The sequence below is a fragment of the Rhinolophus ferrumequinum genome, chromosome 20 (genome assembly GCF_004115265.2).
Source record: "Rhinolophus ferrumequinum isolate MPI-CBG mRhiFer1 chromosome 20, mRhiFer1_v1.p, whole genome shotgun sequence".
Classification (NCBI taxonomy): Eukaryota; Metazoa; Chordata; class Mammalia; order Chiroptera; family Rhinolophidae; genus Rhinolophus; species Rhinolophus ferrumequinum.
In genome coordinates this window covers 17016702-17036467 of record NC_046303.1, presented here as the reverse complement: position 1 = coordinate 17036467, position 19766 = coordinate 17016702, and the positions used below count along the sequence as shown (strand labels likewise).

Here is a 19766-nt window from a genome sequence, read left to right as displayed (position 1 = left end):
ATGGGGCAGGGCTGGACGCTCAGTAGCTGGCAGTGTCCCTGGCAGTATAGTACTAGCTGTGTGGGACGGGGACCCAGGGCATCACTAACGTGGTGCATATATGTGGATTTTAGCACACTAATGCAGTCTCAGATTTGGCCCTTTGGGGAAGGGTTCAACATAGATAAGATGGTGCTCTCCTATAGGCTACACATGAGGCAGACTCCACACAGGGACAATGGCTGGTCCCTCCAGTCCTCGCTCTGAAGCCACACAACTCTGTCTTTTCCTGTGTGTCTCTGACGCCTCTTGAGTTGCCACCCTCCACCAGAAACCAGGTGAGTGTTTGTAAGTGAATGAGTCTGTGTGTGGTCCCTTTAAGAGGGCATCTGGGGGTGGCTAGTTAGCTCAGTTGGTTAAGAGCATGGTGCTAATAACACCAAGGTTGCTGGTTTGATCTCCGCACTGTGAGCTGCACCCTCCTTAAAAAAAAACAACACAAAAAACCAAAAAACCAAAAATCAAAAAAAAGAGGGCATCTGGGTTTCCAGCCAGCTTCCGTCTCACTGGGATGAACAGACAGAGTCCTTGCTAATTTTCACAGTCAGATGTTGTGGGAATTCCTCTTCCCAGCACAGAACTCCTGGGTTGGGGGATCCAGTGTGGGACTGGGACCCCACCCTTTTTTAGGGGCCCTCTGCTGAGGAGGTGTCCCTCCTGTTGTTCAACCACTGTCTGTGGATTTGGGGTTAGACCGTTCGCGTCTCTGCCCCTCCTACCAGTCTCAATGTGGCCTCTTTAGATCCTTAGTTATAGGAGTTCTGTCAAGCTAGTCTTCATATGATTCTTGAGGTTGATTGTTCTATAATTTATTTGTAATTTTTCTGTGATCCTGGGAGACAGTAGACAGAGCGGTTACCTTATCCACCATCTTGGATCTTTCTGTTCATGATTATTTTAGATTTAAATGATTCTTTTCCTCAGTGTTTTAGAGTTCTCATCCAGATGTAATTCCTAAGCAATTTGTATTAAAAATTTGCTTTTATGGAGTTTCTGCAAAGCATTTAACACATTTTCAAGGATTCAACAACTTGTTATTTTCCCATTCCTGTCTTTTAGATTTATGTAATTTTTAGAGTAATTATTCTAACAATTACTATGGATATAAACAGATTTAAGGACAAATATCTCTGCTTCTTCATGGTCACCTTACCCAACAAATGGGAGCAAAAGGGCATGAGCATATTTGAATGTAACTTACTATTTATAGGCATTCAGTATATGCTGGTTCTCTCTAAGGGAAGAATGGGAGGACTAGAGTGCATGTTGTTTATTGAATAAAAGTTCTATGTTTAACTATGTAATATCTGGTTTGTAGTATAATTGGAATAAAATTACCAGGTCTTTGTTCATATTACAACTCTATACATTATTTTGGATAATCATGGTAGACATATATTTGAGATACCACTTAGAATCAGGAATTTAATGTAGCTTGGGTGAAGGAAATGATATTTTTGATTCTTTTGTAATGCAGAATGATGTAAGACTTTATCAGAAATTGGCATTGATAATCATTTGGTTTCTGTAGAGATATTTTTATTTATTTTTTATCTAGGTATTAAGACACATAGTATGTGAAATTTTGTTTTTGTTTGACTTCTTATTATGATGAAATATGAGTCTGTAACCTGTGTGAGGGCAGAAAACTGGAATAGATTGTTTTTTTCATATCCCAAATAGTAGGGAAATCAGTGTTTGTTATCCCATGACCTAACATTTTTTAACCTTTAAATTTTAAATTACACCTAAAAAATCATTTAACAATAGAAATAGTTTCCTATTGGGGCCTCACTAGGTTGTGTTTGTTCTTTGTTTCAGCAAGAGAAAGCAACTACCATGAATTTGACTAAACATTTAGAAAGCACGCTGAAGACTTGTGTAGGTACCAGAATGAAAAATTTGGCAGCTAATGTTGAAATATTGAAAGAAATTAGGTAGGTAAAAGCATACTTTTTAGGATAACTTATTTAATTTTTTTAAATAAAAAATTATTAAATTTATTGGGGTGACATTGGTTAGTAAAATTATGTAGGTTTTAAGTGTATAATTCTTTAATACATCATGTATATGAAGTCTGGCAAGTTCCCGAACTTGTTGCAACAATGTTGCTAATCTTTTTTTGATATTAGAGGGATTATTCATTATGAATTTGTACCAAGTGGACAAACAGTTAACCAAGTTTACTATTTAGAAGTGCTGAAAAGGCTGTGTGAAAAAGTTAGATGAAAACGACCCGAACTTTTTGTCAACAGTTCATGGCTCTTGCATCATGACAATGTACCAGCTCACACAGCACTGTCTGTGAGGGAGTTTTTAACCAGTAAACAAATAATTGTATTAGAACACCCTTCTTACTCATCTGATCTGGCCCCCATTAACTTCTTTACCTGAAGGTAAAGATAATATTGAAAGGAAGACATTTTGATGATATTCAGGACATCAAGGGTAATACAATGACAGCTCTGATGGCCATTCCAGAAAAAGTTCCAAAATTGCTTTGAAGGGTGGACTAAATGCTGCCGTCAGTGCATAGCTTCCCAAGGGGAGGACTTCGAAGGTGACCGTGGTGATATTCAGTAGTGAGGTATGTAATGTTTTTTCTAGGATGGGTTCCTGAACTTAATTGTCCGACCTTTGTATACTGCATTGTGTATTCACTACCCAGAGTCAGTTCTCTTTCTATCACCATATATTTGACCCCCTTTTTCCTCTTCTACCACACCCCCCTTACCCTCTGTTAACCACTAAACTGTTGTCTGTGTCTGTGATTTTTTTTGTTTGTTTATTGCTTTCAGTCTTATATCCCACACGTGAGTGAAGTCATATGGTTCTTGACTTTTTCTGTCTGACTTATTTCACTTAGCATGATAATCTCAAGATCCATCCATGTCACAAATGGCAGTATTTCGTCTTTTCTTGTGGCTGGGTAATATTTCATTGTATATATATACACCACATCTTCTTTATTCAATAATCTATCGAGGGACACTTTGGTTGTTTCCATGTCTTGGCCACTGTGAATAATGCTGCAGTGATGTACATATATCTTTATGGATAGGGATGTACGTATATCTTTATGGATAAATGTTTTCAGATTTTTGGGATAGATACCCAGAAGAGGGATTGCTGGATTGTATGGTAATTCTATTCTTAATTTTTTGAGGAAGCTCCATGCTGTTTTCCATAGTGGCTGTACCAGTTTATATTCCCACCAGCAGTGTATGAGGTTTCCTTTTTCTCCACAACCTCTCTAACAATTGTTATTACTTGTCTTCTTGATAGTAGCCATTCTAACAGGTGTGATGTGGTATCTAATTGTGGTTTTGATTTGCATTTCCCTAATAGCTAATGAAGTTGAGCATCTTTTCATATATCAGTTGGCCATTTGTCTATCTTTTTGGGACCTGTTCAGGTCCTCTGCCCGTTTTTTGATTGGATTGTTTGTTTTTTTGTTAAGTGGTGTGAGTTCTTCATATATTTTGGATATTAGCCTCTTATTGGAGGTGGTGTTTGCAAATATCTTTTCCTATTCAATCGGTTACCTCTTTGTTTTGTTGATGGTTTCTTTTGGTGTAGAAGCTTTTTAATTTGATATAGTCCCATTCACTTATTTTTGCTTGTACTTCCTTTGCCTTTGAGATCAAATTCATAAAATCCTCTCTGAATCCAAAGTCCGTAAGTTCAGTACCTATGTTTTTTTCTATGCAATTTTTTGTTTCAGGTCTTATGTTTAGGTCTTCGATCCATTTTTAGTTAATTTTGGTATATGGTGACAGCAGTCTAGTGTCATTCTTTTGCATGTGCTTTCCAATTTTCCCAGCATCATTTATTGAAGAAGCTTTCTTTTCTCCATTGTATGTTTTTGGCTCCTTTGTCAAAAATTCTCTCTCCATACAAGGTCTGACAATTAAGTTCATGAACTCATCCTAGAAAAAGTGCTACATACCTCATTGCTGAATATCACTATGGTCACCTTCGAAGTACTCCCCTTGGGAAGCTATGCACCAATGTCAGCGCCTAGTCCACCCTTCAGAGCAATTTTGGAACTTTTTCTGGAATGGCCATCAGAGCTGTCATTATATTACCCTTGATGTTCTGAATGTCATCAGAATGTCTTCCTTTCAATATTACCTTTATCTTCAGGTAAAGAAAGAAGTCATTGGGGACCAGATAAGGTGAGTAGGGAGGTTTTTCCAATATAGTGATTTGTTTTCTGGTTAAAAACTCCCTCACAGACAGTGCGGTGTGAGCTGGTGCATTGTCTTGATACAAGAGCTCCTTCGGGACCTAGTCATTCATTCATTCATTCATTCATTCATTCATTCATTTGACCATTTTTACACACACTTTTCTCAATTTAAGATTTTCAGTTAAGGTTTTCCTGTTTCTCTATCGATGTTTACTGGGTCTGCTATGCTTCTCACAGTCAGCTGACAATTTTGATGCATAATTCGACAAATTTTTGCACTGTTTTTGTCAGTTCTGCTCGTTCCTGGCTGTCCTGACCTCTCTTCATCAGTGACGCGTTCCCTCCCCTCAGAAAAACATTTAATCCATTTATACACTGCCATTTTCTTCATGGCATTATCCCCATAAACTTGGACTAACAGGTCCCTAATTTCACTTACACTCTTGCCAAGTTTAACAAGAAATTTAGTGTTTGTTTGTTGCTCTAATTCAAGTTCAGACATTCTCACGACAGCACACAAAAACACGCAACAATAATGAACACGACTCAGCAAGACATTGCCACACATTGAGATGAACACAGCTGTGAGACACTGATATACCAAGGTTATGAAATCTTATCAAGCTGTTATGTACAGTGCTGCTAATGTAAGCACACAGTGGCAAGTTCGCAAACTTAATTGTCAGACCTTGTATATAAGTGGCCTTATTTCTGGATTCTGAATTCTGTTCCATTGATCTGTGTGGTTGTTTTTCTGCTAATACCATGCTGTTTTAAATATTGTCACTTTGTAGTATAAATTGAAGTTAGGGCGTGTGATACCTCTAGCCTTGTTTTTTTTCCTAAGGATTGCTTTGGCTATTCGGGGTCTTTTGTGATCCATACAGATCTGATGAATTATCTTGAAAAACTGCCATTGGGATTTTTAATGGGGATTGCATTAAATCTGTACATTGCTTTGGGTAATATGGATAATTTAAAATAATTGCTAATTAGTTGGTGCTTTGTTTAAATTGCATGTCCATTATTTTTGCTTTGAAACTTAATCTTTGTAATTTTATGACTTTAAAGAGAAAAACTGAAAATAGTTACTCCTGAGACAAATTTTGTGGTGGTTTTGTTAGTGTTCTGTTGTTACTGCTAGTTGTTATATTGTCCTAAAGTCATCCATGAGAGTGAAATTAAAACATCACTTCTAAGTGGTAGTTGATGGAAAACTACTATGTCTTGTCGCTTTGCTTGATGTTATTTTCAGGCCTGTACTTAAACTAAAGATTTCAGTAATCTAAATTACTACTCTGACGAAAGAAAAAAATGGTCTTCATGGAGTCAGAAGAAAGGAAATTGGTTAGCAAGTCGTGTGCAGAGTTTATTCAGCATTTCTCAGACTCTGTGTGTGAATTATGTAGGTAATGTATCTTAATAGAGGATTGCTTTATTGGTTAGGGATAGTTTGTCAACCTTTCCTGGAATGTGGAGAAAAATAGTTCTCAAATCTGCCTAGTTCCCTTTTCATGCTGCACACAGAACTTAAGCCAGTAAGTAATTCTCCCCTGTGCTTTGAAAAACCGAGAGATGTTGCCCTGAATGAATATTGCATGTTGGTATTTTGTCTGGTGGAAATTTATATTCTCCAGTATAAATCCATCAAATGGCATCTGGTTTATAAGTGCCTGAATAGTTTGAATATTTTGCTTCCAGTAGAGCCTCATGAACTTTTGATGAACTGCCAAAAATTAAGTAGCTACATAGCTACAAAGCTGTGAGACAGACTTTGGATCAAATTGAGGAAATAATGTGCTACTACTCGAATGGAGGCAATCTAATTGGAAGCTAGAGAAAAGAATACAGATGGACCTTGTTGGTTTTGCTAGTTGGCTTGCCTCTCTGATTGCTTTTTCTTTTTTTTTTTTAATTTCTTTTCCAACCTTCGCGAATGCTAGTCAGTTTATTAGGGTCAAGGATTATGTTCCTGTCGTCTTGGTAAGCAAGATTAGCTAAGTCTAAAATTTTTAAGAAAGTATTTACAAATGTAATTGTAGACCAGAATTGACGGTCCATTTGATAATCATTTAAATTCTGCAGATTTTGGAAGTTGTCTTTTTATAGAAAGATTTAAAAAAATATTTAATTTTTTTCTCAGTTAAATATATTTTTTTAATTAAAAGTTTGTATCATTTATTATTTTATATAAAATTTTTAAAAGTACCTCTTCATAGCCAGTGTTGTAAATAGTAACTTTAGACTATTACTGTTTAAGTGTAACTTTTTCTCATACCACACTTAGAAATTTCTGGATCTTTTACGTTTTGCTATTTTTTTTTTTAAATAGACGTCGCAACATAAGTGTTCGTTTTGGAAATGAGCTTTCAGATGCTATACAAGTATTGGATGAAGAGTGCTTTACTACCCCAGCTTCTTTGAATGAACTAGAGATAATTTGGGCAGAATACATTCTGGCTCAGGAGAATATTAAAACTTGTCAAAATGTGGTGGGTCAAGAGTTTTTCTCTATTATGATTTTTATGTGTTGATAAAACATAAGGAGATATTATTTTTCAAGAAAGCAGAAAGAATGCAGGTATTATAATATTTTGCATGATCTCTAGCTTTTACAGTATCTTCATATTCATAATTTGATTCCTTTATTGCCTTGTAAGAAAGATAAGGTCGATAAATAGTGATTGTGGAAAAAGGATTAACAAAATCTTTTTCCTGGTTTCATGCGAATTTGACCTTTGGTTAACTCTCATTGTTTCCTTGGTTCTGTGTTTTACAGTGTATAATGCATACCCACATTTTTTAGCCCAAACTTTAAGGGAAAAAAATCTTTCGTTTTAATTCACATTTTTATTTGTTTACATTTAGGTACTTGTTTTTTTATATTATAAAGGAATTTTAGCGTTTATTTTTTAACATACTATGGTACAAGAAATTTTATGTAACAAATAATTACAAAACACAAGAGCAGATGCAAGGTACAAGAAATTTTATGTACTGGTAACAAATTTACCATATCTGGCCAAGAACTCTTCCTTGTTGTAAATTCATCGTAAGTTCAACAAAACAGATTATCGTATTCCAGGTTATTTTGCATATGGATATCATTATTGATTTCTAGAGTTACACTTTTAACTCATAAGCATAAATAAAAGAACTAAAAACATTTATGTAGATATGGAATTAGTACTACCCATGTATAATGTGCACCCTTATTTTCCCCTCACATATTTGGGCAAAATGTGCATTTTACATGGCAAAATACGGAAATTTGATAAAATGATATTTCAATCATGTTACTAGGCAACATTGTTTAGGTAAGTAAAACCCTTCATTGGTAAATTTTATCTGGACAGGCAAGAACTATAAACTATAAATTCTTGGTGGAACAGTTAAAACTGGACATACCCACTGAGGGCCCCTGGAAGCTATGCCTATAAGAGATTTTGGCTTTTGAGGGGCATGGGGCTTATAAGCCAGGGTGTGTTCCACACCTGCTAACGCTGTTCTTGTCGCCTGGTCTGAGTGGCGTGTTTTATGCTGTAGCAGTGGACTCTGTCTTACTATTCAGTGGTACTGAAGCCACCCATTATTGAGAGGTGGTTATTTGTGGATAAGGAAGAGGTATGAAGAATAGAATATTTCATATGACTTCTTTATTAGTGTATGTACAAGTATATTTATTTCCTCTTGAAATTTTCTTTAGTGAATTATATTGAGCTGAGCAGAACTCCTTGTTTTTCATACAGAGATATTTGGCACAACAATCATAGCTTTCCATAGTATCTTTGAGCTCTATGCTTGTGTGTGGCGTCCCATCTTAAGTATTGGTGGTTTCTGCCTCTGGGGATTGTACTTTGAAAGTCTTATTCCCTATTCATACCTAGCTTGTCTAGTTGGCGACCTAAGTGGCTTTGAAAGTGGAAAGGATAAATAGGCCTTTGGGAATGGCAGGAATTTTTAATTGGGAGAATGATTAAATTTGGCTTATTTTACATATTAGACCCTAACTGGTCACATCAGATTATAGAAGAAAAAAAGTGACAGAAGTAATAATTTTTGAATCTCTATGAAACACAGGCAGTGTTATGGTACTTTATAAACCTTCTTATACTAACTTTTACATATTTCCTATTTTATAAATGAGGAAACAGGCCCACAGGGTTTAGGAAAATTGCTCAAAATTACATAGTTCTAAACGTTAATATGGAATTTGAACCCAGATGTGGTTGACTGCAACGTATGTTCTCTTTCCATTTAGACTGTACTGCTAACATTAAAATGCTTTATAACATATTTTATGTAATAAGATGAAAAACAACTGCTTTTTTCTTTTTGTTTTGTTTTTGTGCTTTGAGCATAGGAAAAGTAATTCAGGACGGAGGGAGAGGGCTTAATATAGCTCTAGGACATGGTATTCTAGTAAAAAAATATTTTTTGAAGTAAATATTTGTTTCTGCTACTGTTCGATGTTTCAGGACTTACTCTTAGTCTTCACTGCTGTAAAATTTACTTAATAGACTGAAGAGTAGATTATAGATTATAAATATAGAGTCATAATTGCCACGCAAAGTTATTTTTTTCCTTATTGTAGTTATTTTAGGTCTCAGTATTGTTATTTTCATTTGTGTTTTTTGCACAGTTTCTTAACTTGATTACTATGTATAGTTTTGGTGAAAGAGATTCTTTTGTCTTTACAGTTATAAAATGGCCTGATTGAGCTTTATCGAAAAAGAATATCCTAAAATTCAAGCTTTTAAGTGTGTGTGTCAGATACTGTTATAGGTAGTGGAGACACAACATTTGTTTAATACACAATTCTATCTTAGGAACAGGATGGATATATAAATAGATAGTATCAATATAGTTTTCCAAGTACTGTAATAAAGGTAATGTATAGGGTTCTTAGATATCCCTTACATAATCTGTTTCCAAACAGCCCCTTGGGCAAGTTGCAGGTATTATCCTGGTAGAGATTAATTGACTCTTGAAGGTTAACTAGATGAAGGAATTGAGGGTGGAATGGGAGTAAGAGGGAGGCAGTGTGTAATTAATAATAGGAACTTGTATAATTTTCTTACGAAAAATATTTCATTGTTGCAGAAATAATGGGAAAAAAATAAAGATTAGCATAGCAGGATTGTTGAATTTAAATATCTTATTTCTGATTAAGGGAAAGAAAGCTCTTAGTTTGGTGATCTAAGGTGAGGTGTTTGTCTTAATTGCTACTGTGTTTGGAGAATGTTAAATTTTACTTTTTTTTTTTTAAATTTTACTGTTTTTAAGAGATCAGTTTTTTTTTTATATAGGTCAATGGGTAAAAAAACACGTGACATATTAATGATGGTTATTCTTTTTTCCTTCCTTCAGAATGAAGGGAATATTTTGATTGGCGAAAGAAATGAAGTGCAACAGAAGCTGTACATGGCAGTAGAAGTTTTTATTATGGAAGTAGATGAGTTATCTCTTAACAAACGCTTGAAAACATTGCAGGTTGGAATTTAAAAAGATAGTAAATATACATTACATTAAATATACATGTTTATTATTTGAGAGGGGTAATTAGCATTTACTTTGACACTTCAGATAGTACTGATGGCTGCAAAAGCTTTTCTTCTCTTTGATGAATTCTCATTTCTTTTTAATGGAATTAAAATTTTATATTAATACAGAGGGTGCCAAAAAATTATACACATTTTAAGAAAGGAAAAAACTGTATTAAAATTGTGATCCAATGAATGACGCTAGCATTCATTTGATTAACGCCATCTTTTGAGTGAACGTCATACTACACATTGTTACTGTAATTCAATTCAAGTTCAAAAAATAATACATAGATAACATCTCTTAAAGTGTGTACATTTTTTGGCACCCTTGGTATATTTAATATGTTTATGTATATTTGTATACTCTGCAAACAAGGTAAAATGGTCAGACACATCAGACTTGCTAGAGCAGCACTCATTGGGAAAACTCCTGGAGGCAGGAACGGTGGCAGGCATCTGAGTCCCTGTTGCCCATTACATTCTAGCAGAAAATCCAGTCAGGCCACCTGTCAGAGTTAGGGAGAGGGACCCTTGTCCTTAAAGTATAGGACTTTTAAGATCCACGATCAGAGGCTGGAATAATAGCTGTATGTTGTGGGACCTTGTCTTCAGCCCTAACCTGCCATCTCAGCAAAGACTTGAACTTGGAGTGAATGAGCATGACAGTGTTATTCGTCTACCTGTTAACGTAACATTGCTCTTTACTTATTCAGATCCTTTTTAAATGTCCTTTAATGACATTTAAAATTTTCCTCTAAAAGGTCTCAGGCGTTTTCTTCATTTAACTCCAAGATATTTATACTTGTGGTTGCTTTTGTGAATATTATCTTACTTTCCATTTTCTAGTTATTTTTGATGGTGTTCAGGAATACTGTTGATTTTTATATATTGATGTCTCTCTGGCAACTCTGTTGAACTCTCTTTTAGTTCTCATTTGCCTATTGATAAATTGAGCTTTCTGTGTGGTCATATCATTTGAAAACAACCCTCTTGTATGTTTTCTACCTTTTATATATCTTTGAATTTCTATGGCTTTGGTCAGTATCTTTAGTGCCAAGTTGAGTAGTAGCTATGTTAGCTGGTATCCTTGTCTTGTCTTAGACTCCAGAGAATGAGCTTGCGAGAGAGTTGGAGAAAAGGATATTCAAGGACATCTGGGCACTGTCTCTTTCTGTCCACCTGGATGAAGACATTGCTTTGATGGTACAGTGTATGGTTCAGGAACCATTGGCACCCTGGCTTGAAGCATTTTCTTAAATGGAATTGCATTAATAGTATAAGTTCTTCCAGAATGGTGAAACAAGTCTTGCATATAAAAGGCTGTGGGTGTAGCAAGAATTGACCTGTCTACAATGCAACTTCTCTTTTACCCTGTAAAGGTTTATTTCTTCTCATTAATTGTCAGTAAACATAGGTTAAGTGTCTGCAATCAGGTTATTTTTAAAGCGCTTTTTAAAGTTTAATCTTAAAAGAGTTTTTGCCATATCTGGTTTGTGTCCCTAAGTCAACCCTAAGTCAACCAGACTTATTCCCCTAAGTCAACCAGAATATTTAAACTTCTCTTTATTTTGCTGAGAAATAGTTTTATTTCTATTTATATTCTTCAAATAATTAAGAAATATACTTCAATAATGAAGGTCAAAGAAAAATGTCATAATTTCTGATTTTCTCTGCATTTATTGAGACTTCTTTTGTGGTCTACAGTACAGCGTTGATTTTTTAATGACTTTTCCTTATAAGTTCAAAAAGAAAGTATATTCTAGGTTCTCTTGGTGTGCAGTTCCTGATATATAGCTGTTTTTTTAAACTTTAATCTTCTGTATCTTTACCCAGTTTTTAGGCTAATCAGTTAATCAGTTTTGAGATATTTTTGTTATATATTCTAGTTAATATATTTTAGTCCTTTAAATTGTTGTTCAAACTATTTCAGTGCTGTGTTATTGGATGTTAACATATTTGTGATTGTTACGTATTTTAAACTGTTTTCTTTTTAACCACTGTCTGACCTTATTTTTTCTTAAGGTATTTTGGGATAAAATCTTATTTCATTTCTTTATAAAATTCTTGTTCCACCTGTCTTTTTTGGTTAATATTTGCTTTGTATATCTTTTCTTCCCCCTTCCCTCTCTTAGACAACACACGGAACATCTTTAAAAGAATCCATCCTATAAATCTGTTTTTTGATGTGTAACTAAATTGATTTATATATTTATAATTACTGTTTTATAGTATTAGAACGTATTCCTGTGATTATATAGTTTCTGTTTATCATGGTTTCTTTTTTTCTCCTTTTCTACTGTTTAACCCTAATTTCTTAGAACAGTCTCACTGGTCTTTGGTGTGTTTCTTCCTTTTCTGTATTGCCTTCCCCAAAATCAGCTAAACCAAACAACACAGTTCTTGTCTAGGATTTTAGTCAGAGGTTGTACGGATATTGTATGTAATAGCTCAATTAAATAATGAACTTTAGAGTTATTTTATCATTCTTATTTCATAAATTTTTGGATGTCTTTTGGTTTTCTCTAGTATTGGATGGAATATTGTCTAAGAGTGCTTTCAAAGAGCTCTTTGGTTGATTTTGTGAGGTATTAAATGTCTCAGGATATCTTAATTTAAGCAATTGTGTACATTTAAGCACTTTAAACAATTATTTACTTGGCTATAAAATATTAGGTCCAAAGGCCATTTTTCCCTCAGACCTTTGACAATAATAAGTCATTGTGTTCTTGTTTCCATAGTTGTTGATATCAGTCTGATTTTTATTCTTTTGTGATCTTATTTATCCTCCCAGAAGTTTAACATTTTCTCTTGACTTTGTTCCTTAATTACACTAAAACATGTTTAAGTTTAGATTTCAATGAGTCAATTTAGTCTGAGGATTTATATTTTTCTTTAACTCTAGTCAATACTTGATAATTATTTCTTAAGATACTTTCCCTTCTCCTCACACCCATCCCATTTACTTTTTCTCTCATTCTGGGACTTCTGTTAGATGGGTATTGAAACTTCTATCCTCTACATAAGTGTCCACCCATTTTTTTCTATCTTTTGATCCCTGTCTGTGTCTTTTTGAAGAGATTCTTGACTTAACCGTCTAGCTCACTAATTGCTTCAGGATCTGATCCCCTTCTGCCATTTAGCCAGTCCACGGTGTTCTTTATTTTAAAGATCACTTCTTTCATACCACATAACTTTGGTTGTTATTATTTATAACTACTGGCATTGCCTTGTGCTTGTGTTTTCAATATTCTTTCTTTTTGTTGAGAATATTTGTTATGCTTATTTTGAGTTATTACTATTATTTGGGCCACTGATTTTGTTTCCTTTTTTATAAGGTGGCTTAGTTTGTTATATTTCTTTCAGAGTCTTTATGTTAGTTACACCTTTCATCCTTCCCTGTACTTCCCTTCAAGGTCTTATATTCCCTTGGAGAACTATAAGCTCTCTCAATTCTGTGCAGTTGTGTAGGTATGAGATAGTGTGGTAGATTGGCCTGCGAAGGGTGAAAGCTTGGACCATAACTTCAAAGACTTCAGGTGGGTTTAGGGAGTGCGATGGGGTTGATTCTCAGAGCTTCTAGGGTTGTACTCTGGGCTCTACTTCCTGTTGGCTTCTCTTCTAGATGATCTTACTCTTCAGTAGACCTCCCAGTTCCTGTACCTCAGCCACTGCTGTTTCCCAGGGGCCACCATCCTTGGGTGTAAATGCTACCAGGTGTTCAGGGAAAAGGGAAGAAAAGAGAATGCTTAGGGCTTGGCCAGCTCTTCTGTACTGGCTATCAGTTTTTTCCTCATGTAGTTTCCTGTGCTGCGCTTGTGTAAATGCATTGCCTCTTGCTTGCTCTGCTGCTTTCCTGTCCCATGTGAAGGAGAGAGAAGGGCATATGAGGAAAGTTCTCTTTTCCCACAGATGGTGCAGGCCTTCTCCCACTTACAGTGACTGTATTTAGTACTAAGCTCCAACTGTCTTCTGTCTTTCCAAGGGTTCTCCGAGTTTTGTGATAAAAATTTCTGGGATCTATTAAGTTTTCCTTTTGTCTCTGACATTTCTAGAGTTTGATTCCTGGAGAGAGCCAGCAGGCTCTCTTGTCTCTTCCAGTCCTTTTAAAAATGCTTTTAAGTACATATACATGTTTAGTGTCTTTCCTTAATTGGAATTATTTGTATATTTTGGTGTGTAGTTTATTTTTATTTAGCAGTAGGTCTTGGAAACTTCCATGTCAGAACAAAACAGTAGTGATTCTAATTTAAAGTCTATTTATTTAAAAACCTAAGAATATAAAGCTTTCTATTTATAACCTTAATTCACTTAATAAACTTTTACTATTGGAGTCCAAATAAATCAGCTTCTAGGTAGTTTTATGCTTTCATGTCTAATTATTCTAAGTTTTATTTATAAAATTCTCAAGGATAGGCATGCAGCATACTACTTTTCTGCCTCTCAGATTCTAATACTGTGCCTGAATCCTAATATGAAGTTAATAAACTTTAATAAACAAATATATCTCTGCAGGATTTGTCAACGTCTTTAGAAGCAGTATATGGACAGGTCAACAAAGGGACAAGCTCTGAAGAAATACTTAAGAAATTTTATGACTGGAAGTGTGATAAAAGAGAGAAGTTCACCAGTGTTAGAAGTGAAACAGAGGTTTCTCTACAATGTCTTGTAGCATGGTTCCAGAGCAGCTTAAAGGTAATAAGAGCTCTTGCCCAGGAGTGTCATAGCATAAACCAGGAAATTAAAAAAAATAACAAGTTCCAAATGTAATTTACTTCTTTGCTGAGAGAGAGGGGAGTTGGGCGGGAGAGAGGACAAACAGAATGAGAATGAATATAAATGAGAATGTGTGTGCCAGGATGGTGGAATGAGGAATTTACATATTTATGGTTTCTGGGACATATTTGAAAACAACTTCAATGAAGCTGTAGGTGTAAGATAGTATCAGCGGAGTTTATTACAAGTAGTGTGTATTTTACAGCTATAGTATAGAGATAAAGGTATGTATATATACATGTGCTTTTGAGGATAGTAGAGTTTTTGGTTTCGTTTTTAGCAAGACGTGTTTTAATAGTTGGCTAACTAGTCATGCTTAAAATTATATGTTAATTGGCAGTGTTTAATAAGTCTTATAAATTTTAGGTATCTTAAATATCTTAAAGATACCTAAAATAAATGGGGAATATTAGTCTCAGTTGATGTTAGATATTAGAAAAGATGTTTTGAATATTCTTTCTCATTCTTGTTTATTATTATAAAAACAGCATGTAATTTTCCAAAGGCTTGGGGGCATGTTGTTTTGTATAAAGTACTCTGAACTCTAATTACATTTTAGACTAATTTTATTACTGATTCTGTTTTTCTGTCTGCTTTACAACTTCTTAGCAAGGACAAGCACACCCATATTGTCATTTATTTGTGTGAATGATTTCCAAAATATGCATTTCTAGCTTTGTTTTGGAAAAAAAAACTTTAGTTTCTAGCCACTTCTGGAACTCTTCATTTTTGGTACTTTCTTATGGCTACAGTAACATAACTAAGTTATTTCTTTATCTTTTTTTGTTAATGATTTTAATTGTCTTCCTGTTTAGGTTAATTAGCAATTACCCTTTTCTTTTGTTTCCACAGCTGTTTCCCAAATCCAGATCTCCTTAGTCAGAGATGTGAATATTTGAAATCAAAGTGACTGCTTGTAACATTTATATTCTGTATTATAATTTGGGCCCCTGATTTTTTCTATATAATACATTATTGTAAAGTTTATTTCCTGATAGAAAATACCTTTGTTTTCCTAATGAAATGGAACCATCTGAGTTTAGTCTTTAACTTTTAATCGCCAGATACCTAACTACTCGTAGGTCACCAGTAAATACCAGGTATAATCATATTCCTTCCTTGTTCAAGAATTAACATTGTCTGCCTCTACCTTACAGGTTTAAAGATGCCAGCTGAACATTCAAGGTTCCTTACCAGTTTTTAGTCAGACTGCTTCTTTTACTGAATTCTCAGAAAACATCCTGGTCTTGTCTCTGTTTTTTTCATACTTCTCTGTGTTGTCCTCCCACCTCTGTTAACCACTAACTACATTTTAAAAATCCGTGTTTTTTTTAGGTGTGTGATGTGTATGTACCTGTTTTTCCTGGTGCATAAGTTTTCTGAGGGAAGTACTACATCTTGTGTATCCTTCTTTCCGCCACATTGCCCAGTGTGTAGGCTAATGCTCTGCTCCAGGTATAAGGACACAATAATAACTGAAATAATTAAATGAGATGCTTCTTACTTTTATTTTTGCCAATGAGGCTTTTGATCTATCTGTGGAAGAATCACTGACTTCGGAAGACGCAATTGGTAATATTGATGAAATCCTAGAGAAGACTGAGTCAAGTGTATGCAAAGAGCTGGAGATGTCTCTGATTGTGAGTATTGGTATTCTTTATTATTGCTTTCTTTGAAGCAGTATAGTTTCTCTTGCTGGTTAGAAAGTATCAAGACTGATCTTAGCCTCTTATAGGCCTATTTGAAATAGTAGCACTGTCAAGTTCTAATCCAAACACAAAGCAAAATCTCAGTCTTCCACAGGGTGGTATTTTCATTTTAATAGGACATTTCAAAAATAAATAAAATCTTATGTTTAATTTTAGGAAAAATTCTCTTAATCTGAGTGTAACAGCTTTCTATATATTGGATATGAGTCCATCATATCTCATGATTGTAAGAAAAGACTCTTTAGAGTTTGTGAAAATTTGAAATAAAAATTGGGAGAGCTTTAGAAGTAGAGATACAAGGTTGGTTAGTAGCTCCCTTTCTCTATTGTGTATATTCTCTATTGTTATGTCAAGTTAAAAATTAGTGTAGCTCTACACTAAAAATTAGTGTAGAGTATTTTGTAATGTTAATATTGCTCACTGGAACTCTTGCAGTTTTTCAGGCTGTTTACCAAAGTCTCAGTGATAATGTTCTTCATTTTACTTGTTTCTTTTAGCCTTCAGTGATTTTATTCAGATTGGTATTAAAAATATATATGCATTACTGTATTTCCCTGTGGTCAAATAGTCCTTATTTAGATGGTTTTGTCAGACTTGATTTTAGAAGTGGTTGTTAATAGATGATTTCTAAAAATAATTTTAAATGTTGAAGTTCTGTATGTTTAGTTCTTACATGTAGTGTAGTATCCCCAGTTTCCTAGAATGTTCTACTATTTCAGACATCTCTAGGAATAATAGTATAATGAGAGTAAAATTTCCCACATGAACATCTTTGACATCAATCTTCTGTCTAGAAAGATATTTGTGTTTAAGAAATATTTTGAAATAGATATAGAAATTTGTTAAAGGTATCATTTTGAAGTTTATCCATTGTTATTGAAGGTTTTAACTGTTTTGACTTTAAGGTTTTAACTTTGTGTATAATTCCATGTGTGTGGTTTCATTTAGGAGCAAGGTGATGCAGACAAGGAGATCATTTTAAATACATATAGTCAAGTACTACAAAAGATTCATTCAGAGGAAAGGCTTATTGCCACAGTCCAGTCCAAGTACAAGAGCAGTATTGAGGTTGGATTATGTTTTATTTTGTCTTATATATTGATGCTTTATATTTTTTAATATTTAAACTTTTCTCAAGTAGTTTAATACCCAATGTGTAGGTAAATTATTTGTTATTGCTAGCAAAGTACTATAACCATTGTTATCTGGGTATATAATTAAATTCACTCTGCGACTTCTTCACCTCTCTCAGCCATTATAGAATTGAAAACAGTCAGGGCCTTGCTCTGGATTAGGTTTTGGTTTAGGGAATGTTGTGGCTGGTTTGATCTTTAATCCAGAACGCTAAAACTTTCTCCAGAGTAGCAGTAAGGCTGTTTTGCTTTCTTATTCATGTGTTCACTGGAGTAGTACTCTTAATTTCCTTCAAAAACTTTTCTTTTGCATTCACTACGTGGCTAACTGGTGTGAGAGGCCTAGCTTCTGGTCTATCTCAACTTTCGAGAATGTGCCTTCTTCACTAACCTAATCATTTCTAACTTTTAAGAGAGTGATGTGTGACACCCTTTCACTTGAATACTTAGCGGTGACTATAGGATTATTATTTGCCGTAATTTCAATATTATTGTGTCTCAGGGAGTAGGGAGGCCCGAGGGAAAGGAGAGAGATGGGGGAATGGCCAATCAGTGGAGCAGTCAGAACACACATTTATCCATTAAGTTTGCTGTCTTATATGGGTGTGGCTTATTGCTCCCCCAAAACAGTTACAATGGTAATATCAAAAATCACTGATCACAGATTACCATAACAAATATCATAATAATGGAAAAGTTTGAGATATTTTGAGAATTACCAAAATGTGACATAGAGACAAGAAGTGAGCAAATGCTGTTGGAAAAATGGCAACGATAGAATTGTTCAACACAGGGTTGCCCTGCACTTTCAATTTATCAAAAAAAAAAACCAAAAAACAAAAACCCAAACAAAAACAAAACAAAAAACCGCAATATCTGTGAGGTACGATAAAAAGAAGGACAATAAAATGAACTATGCCTGTATTTCTTTTTTGGATGGTGACTTATATGTATGTGTGCATACTGTATGCATTGCATCATTTTGTAAGGTATTTTGAAAGTGTTTCCATTTAACTGTATTATGAACAGTTTTCCCATATGATGAGTCATTTGGAGTGACTAAGACATCATCCCTTGTATAGATGTACAGCATTATTTAACTTTTCCTTTTATTTTCCTTTGTTTTAGACATTAAGGTTACTTCCAATTTATTTTTATCATCAATAATACTGTACATAATCTTTGTACATAATTTTGTGTGTCTGTTTCCCCAAATTCCCAAAAATCATTAATTACCAAGTCAAAAGGAGTGAACATTCTTAAAAACTTACTACATATTACCAAACTACTTTTGGGAAGGGTAATTTCAATTTACATTACTAGAAATTCCACTTTGCATCCTCTCTAGCAAAGTATGCCTTACTGAATGTATCAGCTTGAAATATTTATTTTACCTTTGCTACTTTGATTGCTGGAACTGATGTTTTTAAAAATAGAAATATGGGTAATTAAGAAATCAGTGGGCAGAATTGTCTAGTTGAAAATTGTAGATTTGCTTATTTCAATCCGAACTCAGTAAATACTAGTTGAATCTTAATAGAGAAATAATAAATAGTAAGTGACTATGTTGTCTGTGTTTTGAAAATATAATAACTCTTTTTTTTAGTTTAAGAATCAGATTACCGAATGTTTAAATAAGAGCCCCAGTCTGGATCACTTGCTGTCCATTAAAAAGACACTGAAAAGCTTAAAAGCTCGACTGAGATGGAAATTGGTTGAAAAGAATAATTTGGAAGAAGTAAGGAAACAGTTAGTTCTTACTGAACTTTATGTGTATCTCATTTTACTTGGGCTCTGCTTTATAAAACTAATGCATAAATGCACTCTTTAAAATAGCACCATTATTCACATTTTGTCTTACATATTTTGTCTTTTTTCCTCTGTGTATGTAAATAAAATCTTACATTAATAGTGTAAACATTTTCGCATGTCGTTAAATGTTCTTTAAAAACAGTTTACATTGCCGCAGTAGTTTTCAGTAAAAGATATTTTTGAATAATTTAAAAAACTTTTGGTTTGGACTGTTAAAATGTATATTTTATTACAAGCCAGTACTACATGCAAAGTGATGGGGTGCTCCCTGAAAGGTAGAATTTTGTCATAAAGTGCTTTTAATATCATGATGTCTTCTGTTTATTCTTTTTTAATGGCTGGACATACTATTTCTCCTAAATATTTTAAGTTGTTTTCATATAGTAATAGAGCTAAAACGTTCTAATATGGACTTGCCTCCTTCCTTAGGCTTGAAACTGGTAATTCTTTGTGTTCCCTTGAGAATTCGATTTAGGTAACAAAAGGCATTTATATTATATCTTAATCCAACTTGAATTAGCTCTAGTTCTCTCTGAAGCACTTAATTGGATATGCAATGAAA

The 19766-nt window shown here is 34.2% G+C and overlaps 1 protein-coding gene across 1 annotated transcript in view; it reads left to right on the top strand.

The window, feature by feature from the left end:
- Positions 1 to 19766, top strand: part of STK31 (serine/threonine kinase 31) — a 73105-nt gene that overhangs the window by 28470 nt on the left and 24869 nt on the right. The window contains exons 8-14 of the mRNA XM_033088928.1: positions 1861 to 1976; positions 6564 to 6723; positions 9602 to 9724; positions 14290 to 14469; positions 16074 to 16190; positions 17208 to 17327; positions 18999 to 19130. Of these exons, the coding sequence (XP_032944819.1) occupies positions 1861 to 1976; positions 6564 to 6723; positions 9602 to 9724; positions 14290 to 14469; positions 16074 to 16190; positions 17208 to 17327; positions 18999 to 19130 (948 nt within the window). The remainder of the gene's footprint in view (positions 1 to 1860; positions 1977 to 6563; positions 6724 to 9601; positions 9725 to 14289; positions 14470 to 16073; positions 16191 to 17207; positions 17328 to 18998; positions 19131 to 19766) is intronic.